Raw genomic sequence first — 15381 nt, 5'->3', positions numbered from 1 at the left:
TATACACCAGAATCCAGAGGGTGATAGGAAAGTGCTCTGCGTTAGCGACAGTGACTGTGGGGGGCATTTGAGGTGGGGCTTCTTCAAACAGGAAGTAGTGCTATTTGAGCACTGTTTTAGACAGCGCTTCTGGAAGTGGCATCTGCAAGTCACAGTAGCTGTGAGGGGACTGTCAAAGCCATGACACAAGTGAATTCTGAGAGGCGAAAGTGATGGAGTTTGCTCCACTTTTGTGCCCTATGATACAGCTCCTCTCACTGTGGCACCCTTGTGTTAGTTTCTTTGCGCTACAGGGTTAAGAAAACTAACTGAACTCAATTTCAAAAGGCCCAATTTACATCCAAAGGCTAGACGTTTTTTGCTATCAAGCTTGCAGCCATGAAGTGCTTGGTTCTGGAGTCACGACTCCTTTTCCACCATTTTGGAGACAACACCTTTTGCCATCTTCTTGCCTAAAACTAACCTATGTGCTTGGCTGGAGACTCTGCAGAGGGTATCAAGAGCACGTGCTATCGCTTAATGTTAAGCTCTACTCAAGTCAGTTGGTTAATGCACCCACTGCAGAGGTCTCGACAGAACGAGAATGTCACAGATTTCAATCCTGACATAGCTTTTTCACCTCTTCATCTCTGCAAGGTTGATGCAAATTAATTATAGCAATTTTGTTACGAATGGCACCTGCTTTGCAGCGCTATGAAATGACAGAACTTGTATTACCAAGCTCTATATAAAAAAAAATGTAGTTATTCCCAGACTGCCCCAACATGCACCAGACAAAGAACCCTAGGGGAGAGGATGTGGCGTAAGGGCCAGAACTGACGACTTTGGAGCTGGGGAACACGGTTCAAGTCTTGGCGCCAGCTCAACATCCTGTGATTCTGGGCAAGTCACTTAATCTCCCCTTGCTACCAAAAATGAATGTGTTCTTGTGTAATGTAACAAGTGCTCGTGTAAAGCGCTGTAATACCTTTGTATCGAGTTCGTGCTATATAAAAATGCCAAAAAAATAAAAAAAAGTGCTCCAATACCTTCATGTCAAGGTCGCGCTACATACAACTGAAAAAATGAAAATAAATAAAAAAGACCCGAGAGACATAACAAAGGAACAGCAAGATGCCCGAAAACAAGAAAAAGGAAGAAACAACATACAGCAGTGAGGCAAAAGAGAAAAATTGTGTGCCACACTAAGGCCCTCATTATGACTTTGGCGGTCTTTTCCTAAGACCGCCAAAGCCACAGGCGCCAAAAGACTGCCAGTGCTGGTGGGCTTCCGACTGCCATATTATGAGTACTGAAGGATTTCCGACACAATTTGGGTGGAAATCCTCCAGTAGTCATGCTAGCGGTCGGAGGCACATAGGCGGTTCCACCGCAGCCCTGCCCTGCCAAAAGGACTCTGCCAGCCGTATTATGACCTGTAATACAGCCTGGCGGTGTCCTGATGTCGGGGCCCCGTCGGCGGTGGGAGCACTGGGTCCCGTTCCCTCAGGGAGGAGCACCTCATCGGACGAGGTAAGTGTCCTTCGCAAGGGGAGGGGGATGGGGTGTTTGAATGGATGTGTGTGCGTGTGTGTATGTGTGTCATGAATAGGGGATGGAGGGGGAGTGTTTGTGCATGCGTCTGTGTGTAAATGTGGTGATGGCGATGCGTGTGTGGGTGAATGGGAATGCTGGGTCAGGGTGCTTGTGTGCATGCATTTAGACAGGGGTGGCGGTTGTGTATGTATGTTGAGGAAAGGAGGGGGTGGGAGGATGGAGTGTGTATGCGTGTCAATGAGGGTGAATGTAGTGAGTGTGTGTGTGAGTGGGGGTGTTGTGATTGTATGTGTGAATGGATTTGGGGGTGTTGTGTGTGTGTGTGCGCTTGAGTGTAAGGGTGGTGTGAGTGTGAGTGAGTGAGTGTCAGGGTGTGCGTGTCTGTGGGTGCGTACGTGTATGTGGGGTGGGGGGTACCTACGGGGATCGGGGTTGGGGAGTAGGTACATGTATGCGGGGGTGGGAGGTCACTACTGGGAGCAGGGGGGTGGGGGGTTACTGCCGGGGTTCAGGGAGGTGGGGGGTGGGAATGTTGTAAGGGAAGGGGGTGTGGGGCTCTTGGGTAGATGAGGGGTGGGGGAGTTGTCTACCAGTGACAGGAATGCAAATTCCTGTCCCCGGTAGCCTTTCCGCCAGAGATTTGGTGTCGGTGCTACCACCACAAAATCCCTTGCGGTAAGGGGACTCGTGATAATGCCGGCGGTATTGGGTGGACCGCTGGGTCGGAGATGCTTATCTCCGGCCTGCCGGTCAGACTTCCCTGGCGGTAAGCACGGGAAAGTGGCGGTTTGGTCTGTGCCACTCGTAATTTGGCAGCCCACACCGCCAGCCTGTTGGAGGTGGGACCGCCACTGTGAGTCTGGCGGTCTGAAGATCGCCAGACTCATAATGATGGCCTAAGTTACATGGCCAATAGTGCAATAATCCCTGTAACAGGGTCAGTCTTCAAGGCAGTAACAAACCAGCCTCAAGGCGGGACATACTTAAAGCATTTAACGACATCAAAGGATTTTTGAAAGGCAGGCCCAGGAACCAATGAAAGTGATTGGCGTGAGATGTTCATGGTTAAAGCCCACAGAATAGATTACAATATGTTGAGAAGGGCAGCGCTTGCACGCTGCTGTGCTCTACCTAAAGGTGGCACCCTCGAGGATATGCCCAATGGGTAAATGGCCAGTTCGGCCCTGTTTGCACAACCCATGCTGTGTGCTCATTACATAAGTTAGTTTCCCTATACATGCCACTATTCAGCTTTATTCACAATGTATGCCAGACCCATTTGAATGCAAGTTGTGTCTTTTACTAAGACTCCTAAGTGCATTTCCAGAGTTTTGTTACAACCAAAAAGTCATTATTATGGAGGCATACATCAATACATTAATACCCACGCTGGATTTTGTGGGTGCACTTCTGAAGCCTACTTGTATACTCCGACTTTGCAAAAACATTTCAAGAATGATGTGCGCTTAATATATGCAATATTGTTTCCCTGGAATACTCACATGTATAAAATGTATGGAATCACAAATGTATAAAATGCATTTTTACTTCAAAAACATTTTCTTTTTTTCTTAATCTGTAAAACATGTTTTTAAACTCCTCCTTCCATGCCCATGCCACTTTTGGGGCTGCTGCCTTCATTTTCGGGCCCAGGAAATGTATGTGATCCTGCTGTTAAGTGGAGTAAACCTCCAACCATTTTAAGGAGGAAAGTTTATGCAAAGGTTTTGTCAGTATCCACCCTGGAACTCCTGGGGAGATTTACTCACACATATAAATACCACAGTGGTTTAACTGCATTTGCGAGTAAAAGTCATTTTTTTATTACCAAGGTGGAATTTGCATAATGCTTATATTTCCACACCTAAATGTTAGTAAAGTACGCAAAAAGACTTATGAATCAAGTCCTAAATGTTTAGATGTCACTTATCAAATATTTTTACCATGTATCTCAACTCTGGCAGACCTTAATGTGACGCACACCTCACTCTTATCATTTATTACCAGGGCTTAATTTGAGCCAGTGTTTCTGGTGCTTGGCACCGGTACTTAATTGTCGACACTGGCTCTTATGACCAGCTGCCACAGGGTGGCGCTATTTACTCCTTTTAGAGATGAGCAAAACAACACTTGTTTATTAATTGAACCTACATTAGAAATGACTAATGCCTGCCACCCAAGCCATTATTATAGCTTTGGCCACCTGGAAGTCTTGAGTTGTCCCGCTTGTAGGTGTGTGAATATTTGTAGTTGTGTTGGTACTGTCATTAGTGACGCTGGCACAGGTAATGAGTGATGCAAACTGCAGTAGCCTCCTGACAAGGGCCCTGGCACTTTTTTGTTTTTTTTTAACAAATTAAGCACTGGTTATTACCAGATGCTTATGACATCAGAACCCAACTGGAATAGGTTATTACAGGCTACCTGTGACGTTACAAATAGACAGATATGTAGAACTCTTGGTGATGAACATGGACGGATATTGCAGAACTGAAAACCGCAATGAATAAAAGTTTAAAACTATCTCTTTGCCATTTTCCTTGCCCGGCTTCACTCCTCCTGTAGAGCAAATGGACAGCATCCCCGTGACATTTCAGGCCTCATTAGACAACAGGATCCCCGGCAGATTTTAAATTTATTAGACTAACATTTAACCTTTATTTAGACATTTACATGGTGAAATGTGTTCTTCGCCACCATGCCCAAAATGCTCAATTAATAAAAAAATAGCAGCGGCCTGATTGCAAAACAATGCATTGATTCTGATGCAGCTGTAACATAGATTCAGAATAGGGGTTCTGCAATTTAATCGTGGTATTATTAAGAATTGACTGCCATTTTGCTGCATTATGTATAAGGTATATATTTGGACAGAATCGCACAGATTGAAAAAAGCATTTACTTCAGTCATTTTAATATGACCTTTTAAAAACCAATATCCCCCAGAGCCCAATGACATGGCTGAATTTTTTTTTTGAATAAAATGATATAATGAACTAATATTCCAGTTTTATTTTTTGAATAGTAGTATAACTAGAATATTTAGAGGAAATCTAGTTTGCCCCTCCCAATATTAGGCTTGACTGTTCAGTCATTTTGACCATCAAGAGGAAAATAAAGAAAGCCAGAAGAAACCTTAAAATTATTTTTTTCACAACACAGAAGCTACACTCGACGGTCCTCAGCACACCACACGTGTCAGCCTCACTAGTGCACAACACTTCTCTCAGCAGAGAAACTACATACAGAGGTCATCACCATTGAAGCTGGGCAGCCCACCGTATTCAAACAAACGAGATGCATGGTAGACTGGCGTTCAACTTTTGAAGAAAAGAGAAGCTATGCTTCTAGGTGCACAACATCTAGGCAAAATCGAAATCAAGCCCACCTTGACCGGGCAGTTTCAGAAATAATTCTTAGATGCACAACCTCCTTCTCAACTTCAACGGCGCAAATATATAACACCACGGGCCATATTATTCAAAGTGCCACATGGGTGTAACCGGCATGTGCACCCGCTTTGCGCGTCCCCAGGGCACTTTGGTATGTACGCGCCTTGATGTAAAACTGCTCTGGCACACATATAGGGGGTCATTCTGACCCTGGCGGTCTTTGACCGCCAGGGTCGCGAATGACGGAAGCACCGCCAACAGGCTGGCGGTGCTTCCATGCCCATTCTGACCGCGGCGGTAAAGCCGCGGTCAGAAAACCGGGACCGGCGGTTTTCCGCCGGTTTTCCCCCGGCTGGGCGAATCCGCCAGGGCAGCGCTGCAAGCAGCGCTGCCATGGGGATTCTGACCCCCTTCCCGCCAGCCTGTTTCTGGCGGTTGTCACCGCCAGGAAGAGGCTGGCGGGAACGGGTGTCTTGGGGCCCCTGGGGGCTCCTGCACTGCCCATGCCACTGGTATGGGCAGTGCAGGGGCCCCGTAACAGGGCCCCATGAAGCTTTTCACTGTCTGACTACCAGACAGTGAAAAGCGCGACGGGTGCAACTGCACCCGTCGCACGCCCGCAACACCGCCGGCTCTATTCGGAGCCGGCTTCTGTGTTGCAGGCCTCCTTCCCGCTGGGCCGGCCGGCGCTACCATGGGTAGCGCCGGTCGGCCCAGCGGGAAGGTTGGAATGCCGGCAGCGGTCTTTTGACCGCGTAGCGGCCAAATGGCGGTTCCCGCCTGGCGGGCGGCGGTTCAGAATGACCGCCATAGTGCCAATGCTCTCACCAGAATGTGTTTCCTCATTTGCATGGGGGTGTGGCTCCACGCAAACGAGGGAATCCCTTTGCCTCTGCACCTGTGCCACATCGCTGATGTGGGCGCAGAGGCAAAGAAGCTCCCAGGTGCGTCCCCTAATGGCAGCCCTCTGGAGGGGGGAAAAGGGGCCCTATGGATCTCCTAGACATCACCTTGCAGGTGGGTGCAGTCACTCACTGTATCCACCTCCACTGGGATCTCTAATACTCCTTAAAGTGCAGATGGGTCGCCGCCTGCATAGTGAAACAGGGAGCGGTTGCTTCAAAGTCGCTCCATTTTTCACTTGAAACGCAACTTCGCGGCTGCCTGTGGGTAGCCCGTTTAATGTAATTGGTCGCACTTTCTCTGTTTGTACCCGGCACACCTGTTTTAAGGTGCGCCGCGCGCAAACAAAGAAAGTGCGCCTTTTGTGTAACAGGGCCCTCAGGGCACAAGCATATGCAGCCCTTTCTGTAATATCAAAGTGTCCCGGGCGCGGGAAGCGGGCTCACATGCCCTTTGTGCCCCCTGGGCACTTTGTATAAAAAGGTTCCCTGATGTTGTCTCGGGTATTATGAAATCGGCCCAGGCGGAACTGATGTATTTATGTTCAGCCACAACTGTGAACATGCTATCGATTATATTGTTTTTTCTTTAAAACAAAAACCCTTTTAACCTTTAGAACTCATATAATTGTTTTGCAGTGCTATTTAATAACTGTTTAGTTGTCCTAACAGGTGTAGCAGTTCAGGAATTGTATGTTTGTTTTGTTAATAAACATTTTAATTGAATTGGGGGCAATGTTCTCAGCAAACCAGAAGCTACGATTATTGGAAATAAAGGTTGCCATCAGAGGCATATGACCTCTCGGAAGAAGCACAGACATCAAACTATCTTAGCAGAACTTCGTGTAAATGCACAGAGCACTGCACAATCTGTAAAGGCCTCGCCACAGAAAGACCATCCACTCACTCAAGCATGCACACACCCTCAGTCTGACACCGAAAATCACACTACTTCACTGTTCCTAATACTTCACCTCTCATATTCCCGCACAGCGCTCGCCCACTCAGGGTTGCAACCACAAAGAACATAAACGAAATACTCTTCTTAAAGGTCCCAGAAACTACATACCAAATTCAACTTACAGCTCAGTCACTCAATTTGTAAATAAAAAGGTGCCGGTGCTCAAAGCCCTCCTCTTAAACACACGGCTGCTGCAATTAAATGTGCGAACACGGAATACTGAGGCGGCGTAATCCTGAAGCCATCTCGGGCCTCTTCAATCCATTTAAAGCCACTCCCTGCCCCTTCAGCTCATACCTGCAGCTTTCTGCTTTCTCTCATTGTGACTTTTTTCGTTTCTCTCTTCCTCCGTCTTTCCCATACGTGTCTTTTGCTCGCAGCAAATGCTTGAGGCAGAAGACTAAGCTCCGGCCTTTAAAATAAGTGCCGGTGCTCAGCACCAGAAACAACAAGCACAAATTAAGCACTCACAACTATCAATTGATGAACAAGCTCTGACACGTGAAAATGTGCCCGCCCGTGGCTCTGCGTACTGGGCCTCACGTTCATTTATTTAAAAGTGCACAATCACCAAATAGCTTCTTGGCGCTAAAAACGAATTAGGTAGAATAGGATCCGGACTAGGACGATTACCAGAAGATGCCTGAAGAACACAGCTTTCCAGGCATACTAGTCTGAACGTTTGTGAGAAGGGAGAAAACGGAAACGTATGTCCATGCAGAGTTGTAAATCCTCGCATGTACATGCGCATTTTTTAATAATGCTCAGAGAATCTGGGGCATCATCAGTTTGGCAGACAACAGAAGGGCCTACATTTCAAACAAAAAAATCAGCCCATGTGTGATTGTGGTTGTCCTTACACGAGGGTTTTGTGGGAAGTCCTTGGTGCTGCAGCAGAAAGGAACAAGCATTGAACATGCAGAAACATTTGTGTCTGGTTTTCTACAAGCCTCCTGTCCCCTTGTTGCCCACATACCTTATCCATGCAATGTTGGTGCAGTTGTGGGGCTGAGGGATCTCACAGACACAGACTGGACAAGTGCTGTCTATACAAAGCATTATGGGAAGAAAGCTTGAGTAAATATTGGCATTTCCCTCTGTAGGGCTAATGGAAGATCAATTGTGGGGCCATCAACACAAATGATACCTGGCACATCTGAACTAGCAACTCTAGAGCTCAGTGGCAGATCATTGCACTGGTGTTAGTCAAAGGAAGTGTTAAAAAAAGTGGAAAGTGGTCACAACCAAACTGGTTAGGGATTGACGGAACTTGATGACTCACGTTGGCCTGTGAGTGTATACTACTGATGGATACCAAATCAGCTATGAATGTGATAACCCATTTTGGGATTAGTTTCTGACCTAATGGTAAGGGTCTGTGTGTTTTACTTTGTAAAGGAAGAAGGTAAGTAGTATATTCGATCAAGGAGAGAGGGCTGGGGTGGCAGTCAGCGATAGAGCGGTTAGGTGTTACTATGTTTTTTTTATTTTTATATTCAGACAACTCTTTTACTTTATTTCTAAGCTTGATACGTAGTTGGTGGTTTGACAAACAGATCTATTTCTTCATTATAAAACCAATAAATAATACAGGAATTAAATACCAAGACTGTGTAGGCTTCATCACATTTGCTCTTACATTGTAAGAGATTTTTTTTCTTTGGCTATTTTGAATTATTTATTGGTTAGCATTATTGTCGTCACAATGGCAAAAGTCACAAAACTGAACAAACAATGCAATCTCTGCATTATTCATTTATTTACTCCAGAAAGAAAAAGCTGCATCTTCAAACACTGCGGGAGTGGTCCGAGGTGCAGAAAATGACTCCGCGGGAAAGGATGAGGCTGAGGAAACTGAATGCGGCAGATGAAAAAGCTAAGAAGATGAAGTAAGTTTTTCAGCCAACTTTGCTTATTAAATGTGCCACCAGTGATGTTGTGGACCCTGAACATGCAGATGATGCTAATTTATGGAAGTCAGCTATAGGCATTTTAGGGGTAACCTTGAGTGTAGGGCTTGTTCGACAGCAATTCACTCTCATTAAGTTCCCTGCTTCCTTTGCTCATTGGTGAGCTACAGTAATTCAAGGCTTCTCCACGGTGAACTATGGATGACTAAGGTTTGACCCTGGGAAATTTCCAGTTTATTAAACTTCAGCCTCAAGGTCTTATATATCTGCTCTGTAGTTGCATCACCTCATTTTTGCCTCTCTTTTATGAGTGCATCTTTCCGACAGACTTCACTACAACTTGAGCTGATATCAAAGCTTCTGATAGTAGCGATCTTTCCTTCGATCATAGATTGTGTTTTGGTTTGATATCTCATTGACCAAGCCCCACCAGGTTCTCCTTCGTGGCCTTTGAAATTAAAAGTGTGTTAGCAAGAGTGGAACTGCCTTGTGTGAGAGATGCCAGTGACTGACTGTGCAGAATTGAAGGTGACTTTTGATGCATATCATGGTCTATGTACTGCAGGTCAACTGTACTTTAAAGATAGGCACAGGGATCTGCAAAAAACACACAGTTACCATGGTTTGTAGTTTGGAATTCCCACCACTAGTTGAAGGCAGTTTGGTGTTTTTGCTTTGAATTGCAAGAGGATGCCATTTCGAAAGAAGACAAGGGATGTCCACCTTTTTACACCCTCTGCATCCAAATCCATGCCCAGCAGAGAACAGGAAAGTCAATTATGCGTCGGATACGAGAGCTCACTGCATTACACAACATCTTTGGAGATATAGCTGCACTTACAGCTTATTTAATTTAATTTTCATTTTGCAATAGAGATGAATTGCCAGATTTTTTAGCATTCCATGAGAAGTCTTGTTTGCATAGTTTGTTCTTTTTTAAAGTCATGGGTTTCCAGGCGGGGAGAACATCCTTTGGAGTGATCCGGAGCCTCCTGATATTGACAATTTTTCTGCAGGTAGTTTTCTGCTTCTCTTGCCCGACCTTGTGTGCTATATATGCTGATGCAAGCAAACATCAGGCCTCTCTTGCAGTCATTCAGTGCGCTCAGGGCTGGAGTCATTTGATCTGATCTTCGGGTGCCAGAAATGAGTTTCGCAGCAGCACTGAGCTCAGTTCTTAAAGGGCTAAGTGAGTTCCAGGTATGCAGGTTAGAAGGGGGCTGCTTTAATCTTTCCTTCAAAAGGACTAGTAATTGGACCAGAGTTTTGCAGTTAAGGACCAGTGACTTGATTCCACATAAATTCAGATACGATTATCGGCGCACATTGCTAGAGGGTTAACACGAGGATGGATACTCAGGTTTTTATCAAGATTAAAGCTGAGTGATTTTGTGTTTTAGCAAATGAGTGCTTTCAGTCCAGTAATGTAATTGCGATAGACTAGAATCTCACATTGTTGTGGGGGGGTCAGAAAAAACCTGTTTTCTCAAGGTTCTGTTTCAGGTGATGTTGTGGCTTTATTGTGTCTTTGCTAAGTCCCTCTATGTCCTCTGATGAGATTTTCAAGGGCAGCCGGGTGTCATCACTGTTTGGATGGAAAGAGATGTTCGATTTCCAACAGGAGAGACTGAGATGTTCATCCTTTCAAAGTCGATAAAACAAGCACCACTGAGTTTAGTGACAGTAACACCCGTTAATTACAGGGATATAAAGCTACAAGTTCTGCAAGAGAAATTGATGTATACGTGAAATATGATTATTATTCATCTCAATTCTTTCTTGGTGCAGCCAGCCTGAAATGCTCTAATCCCTTTAGAATATAACTTCAGTGAAGTAGTTTAGGAGAACGGAGATCACCCATTATGGCTTATTCTATATTTAAGTGAAGCAATAAAGACGTTCTCATGATGTCAGTCTACCTTATTCCTACCATACATTACCTTGACTCTCAGTCAAACTCAATAATCAATGTTTTATTTTTCATTCATATCATAGTAAGTCGTTCCCATTACAAGAATACCAGTAATGTGATTTTCCATTTTCCTTTACCTTTATTCCTTTTTTACAGCACAATAATTTAAATATTACACTCGCATTGCCATTCACATGCTCACCACTTTCTGCCAGAATCTGTATCCTGCTGGACATGCCTACTGTGGGTGTCTTTAATACCCTAAGGTATGCTGGCACTGGGCACTTCTGTCTGATCTTGTGGGAGTCTCTGTTCTTAAGCTTTTCTTCAGTACAGTATTTTCTCATGTTTAAATGGTCAATAAAGAATCCCTGCTTTCATAATTGCTTATAAATTGGGTCACTGCAATTATACAGCAGGGGAGGACCACATTATGTGGCAGGGGAGACTAAATTGTACGTCAAGAAAAGACGAATTATGCAACGTAATGCAGTACGTTTTGTGATAGTTTTACTTCATACTTTTGTCATTTATTTCAAATTGTTTCACATGCTAGCACTGTCGGGGCAAAGGGTTTACATCATTAGTACCAGTTCGAGATCCAAACACAGTAATAATCAACTCAAAGATGACCAGAAAAACTTTACATAGGGCCAAAACTGTACAGCAACACTTGTCCGTGCTATTTTAGTAACTTTTGATCCGGTAGAGGTAGAAATAACATTTTTGTTAAAATCTGCAGATTGCGCAGAAGTTGATGGAGCATGCAATGTATTGCATGGATTAAGTGGCAAATGCAGGAAATCCATAATTATGCAGAAAACACTGTGGCTCCAGAATCACATAATTACAGTAGCCCTGCTAATAAGAAAATCTCTTCCCCAAATCCCTGTCTCAGTCTGTCTTCTCTTCCTCTTGGTTGTCCATCCCGCTTGTATCATCAGATAGAGGGTGGCTGTATATATGTTTCTCTTACCCGGTGAAAACATTGCGCCCTGTAGCCAATCAGGTATTCAATAAACATTTGAAGTCTCCTTCCTCCATCGCTTTATTTTACCCAGTAAGCCAGACCTCCTTCTGTGCCTGTTCCAGAAGATCAGTGCTAACCTAGAACCATTCCCATTGGTGTGGTATACTGCATGATCCAATCTTATCACAGTCTAGTACTACAAACTGGTTCTGGTCGTCCATATAATGAGGATGTACCTTTATTGGGGCATCATTATGCAACAACATGCGCACTGCCCATGTAACAAGTGAAAATCGCTTGCACCCACTTGTCCTCCCAAGTTTCACATGCCCATGTCTGATAAGGTGTGTTTTTTGCAGATCAGCTACTTATCAATATTCTATCCTTACAGGTACTGACGTCTTCTCCATTGTTGTGTATTATGTATCTGTGTGTTATTATTGAGTGAAATTAGCTGTAAAGCAGTGGAGCACTGTACTGAAGGATAGAGACATCTCACACCCATTCAGCAACTGATTTGATACCCAAGAAGCAGTGATGGACTGGAATGTCAGGCAGTCTGGCATTACAAGATGGGATAGATTGACAGGAGCAATGTATGGGTCATTATTTTTTGGTGTCAAGGGTTGTAACATGACAAAAACAGCCCATACACTGGCAAGAAGGATGTCACCATTTCCTAAGAAATGCAAAGGAGTATTTAATTCATTGATCATCACATCAAAGAACAGTGTAGAGCTATAGTCACACTACTTCTCCCTACCAATCTGAAATGGACTCCTCCAACAGAATACAGATCCAGTGTAATTTGTAATCTGCTACTTGCTGCCAGTAGTGAGACACTGGATAAACTAACTTTTGAGTATAGGTTCCTCCTAATAGTAGCAAAAGATGCTTGTTCAACCATTCAAAAAACAATTAAGGAAGATTTTCGAATGATACTAGATAAAGTATATTATACGAAATGCAATTATTGTAAAATATTCTTATCATTTAATCTGGCTCAAACTCCAGACACCTTTGGAAGCACATATTTGGAGCAATTTATGAGAAATAAATACATAAGCATACTGTAAGAAGAACAAATTCTACAATCTGTTGAGTTCTATTTGCCAATACTTTTGATAAAATACATCAAAGTAACGTTTTCAACATTAAAAAGCAGCACAGTAATAAAAAAATGCGTGTGTAAGGAAAATGAAGATGATGAGTAGGTACATAGGAATATTTACAAGTGGCAAAGACGAAACATCATAAACAAATAATAACCTAACCAACTAATGAGATAAGGTTTAGAAGTGTCCACTTGTTTGCTGTCAACAATATTTCGACTCAAGTTGTGAAATCCATGCGGCGTCAGGCCTAGGAATTATATAGGCATCGCTCATATTCTGAAATAAAGTGCAGAACAATTTTGTTGAGAAAGAGTGCAAAGAGCCGATTTGTCTTGGAGTGAAAGGGTGAACTAGATAAAGACTCACTCCTGATGGTGGCCTGAGAAAGTGACCATTCTTCCAGAAAGCATCTTCAAAACTGCAGTTCAAGCCTACGTGCTCTTTCATCTGGATCTTGGTAAATCCCTGCTCCATGGCACACATGCTCACACTAGCAATCTAAGGCCATCCTACATGATGCACCAGAAGGGTCCATTTGACTCCAAAGGATGTTCTCTCTGCCTGGAAACCCATGTCTTTAAAAAATAACAAAATCTGCAAACAAGACTTCTGGAATGCTCAAAATCTATCCATCCATCCTTTAAGTAATAACCATAAATCTAGTTTAAGACAGTGTTGAATTCATATGTAAAGAGCTCTGACACCCTGGGGGACATGTTCTCGCTACATAAAACTGCAAAGTGACAAGTAAATAAAAGAAGCTGTAACTGTAGATACATCTCCATAGATGTTGTGTCATGCACTGGACTCTCATATCCAACGCAGAACTGACTTTCCTGTGCTCTGCTGGGCTTGGATTTGGATGCAGAGGGTTATAAATTTGGGCATCCTTTGTCTTCTTTCGAAATGCCATCATTTTGAAATTCATGTCTAATCCAAGGCCTAAACAAATATGATCATACTACCGCCCATCCTGAGGGGACTCCACTGTTTCCCTTTCCGGGCCCACATCTTCAAAAACCAGCAGCATCATTTACAAAGCCATCATGACTAGCACCCTTGCTTTTGTTGCAGGCAAGTTCACCTTCTCTGGCTGCTCTCGACACATCCGCAGCCAGGACATGAATGCTGAATGTTCGCCCTGTTTCTTAATGAGTTGAACATGTTGTGTAAAAAATAAAGATAATAGCATCCAATGTAGTTTCGCCAAAAGATATGGAACAGATCAACCATGAACGGGAATGGGGCAAGACTAGCAATAAAAATCCTTTCATGCAATAGGGCCCTGCCAGTACCAGATTCAATCAAAACATGCATATTTGGAGTAAGAAGCACCTGTTTTTCTTGTTAATTATATGGAAGATATGACACAGAAACAATACTTTGGGCAACAAACACATATTAACCATTAACATTTGATTGTACAAGTCAGCTTTTGCGGTGATTTATATTTTTACCTATTTGAGAACCCACATTTTTTCTGGCAGTCCAAAAAGAAACAGAGTATGTCCAAAAGGTTGCTGTAAGTACTTTGGGATATGTTGAGAGATGGTCCTTTGTCAGGTGGGCGTGTCATGGTGGCTTGCATGCCGAGGTGGTTGGAAAGGTTTGGAAAGGGAGGATAGTCTCTGATGTAACTAGGGAAAGTCCTGCTTGCTCGCTCCATGATTTGGAAGTGGACCAGGTGGGACCAAGATGAAGCTCCATTCCCTTCTTTATCCCCCTTTTCCTGGTGGTTTTACTAGGTGTGGCCACTGGTCTATCACAACCAGACCAGGTGTTTCTACACCCAGTTTTCGAAGGTGCTGGACCATAGAGTATCTTATAATCAGAATAGCAGTATTCCCCCATCCTGACTTATTATGAGGGCCTTATTCTTCTGTGAACCACCAAAGCATACTAAATGTTTTTGTGTCCTCCATGTCTCCTCATCTCACCATATTCTTCTAGGTTTCAGGTCAAAAATCTGGGAAGAAGAGAATTCAATTTCCTTGAAAGGAGATCTCCCAAGTGTTGTGCACTCTTGTCCATAGTTTATTTTTTTCTCTGAACTTCAGCATTCTCAACATTATCGGTATTGGTTGGGCACCCACAGGGGGTAGGAACCAAGGATTCTGTAATTTAGATATGATGTCCACCAATGTGCTGTCATCTGTGAGTGATTTAAATGTCCAAGCTCAAGCTGAGTCGATAGGTCTCAGTCGGTCAATGTTCAGCTTGGTCAGTCTAGTCTTGGATCCCTCTGCTAGACTCACTACCTGGAGGTCATTGTAACTTGACTTATGTTGCATATTAATAAGATTTTCAGTGGGATGCTTGACTGTTTTATGTGAGTCTGCCAGTTTTTTTTTTGCCACATATGAACTTCTGATTTGCGCAAGAAGTTAGATCTCGATCTCCTATTTTATACTTGTATATTTTGTTTACCATTCAGTAGAGTTGGAATTGCATAAGGTATTGAGCACTTTACCCACTGGATGATGTCCTGCATGCACTTCATCACTTGGCCCCATTCACCCAGATCGATTTCTTAGAAGTGTTACTTCTCGTGATGTGTGTTTTACATGAGCTACATTTTCCTGCTGTAAGTCACTATTAACTTTTACATCACTTCCTGTCTCCTTCACTCGCCTAACCGAAGTCTGCTCCTTCACCCTGTTCCTACTTACCATTTGCTCCTGCA

At 43.8% G+C, this 15381-nt stretch overlaps 1 protein-coding gene across 1 annotated transcript in view; it reads left to right on the top strand.

Annotated features, from left to right (window-relative positions):
* NEK11 (NIMA related kinase 11) overlaps positions 1-15381 on the top strand; it is a 613419-nt gene that overhangs the window by 374326 nt on the left and 223712 nt on the right. Inside the window, exon 10 of the mRNA XM_069211923.1 lies at positions 8561-8680. Within this exon, the coding sequence (XP_069068024.1) occupies positions 8561-8680 (120 nt within the window). The remainder of the gene's footprint in view (positions 1-8560; positions 8681-15381) is intronic.

The sequence above is a fragment of the Pleurodeles waltl genome, chromosome 10 (assembly GCF_031143425.1).
Source record: "Pleurodeles waltl isolate 20211129_DDA chromosome 10, aPleWal1.hap1.20221129, whole genome shotgun sequence".
Lineage (NCBI taxonomy): Eukaryota > Metazoa > Chordata > Amphibia > Caudata > Salamandridae > Pleurodeles > Pleurodeles waltl.
This window is presented reverse-complemented; position numbering and strand designations above follow the sequence as displayed.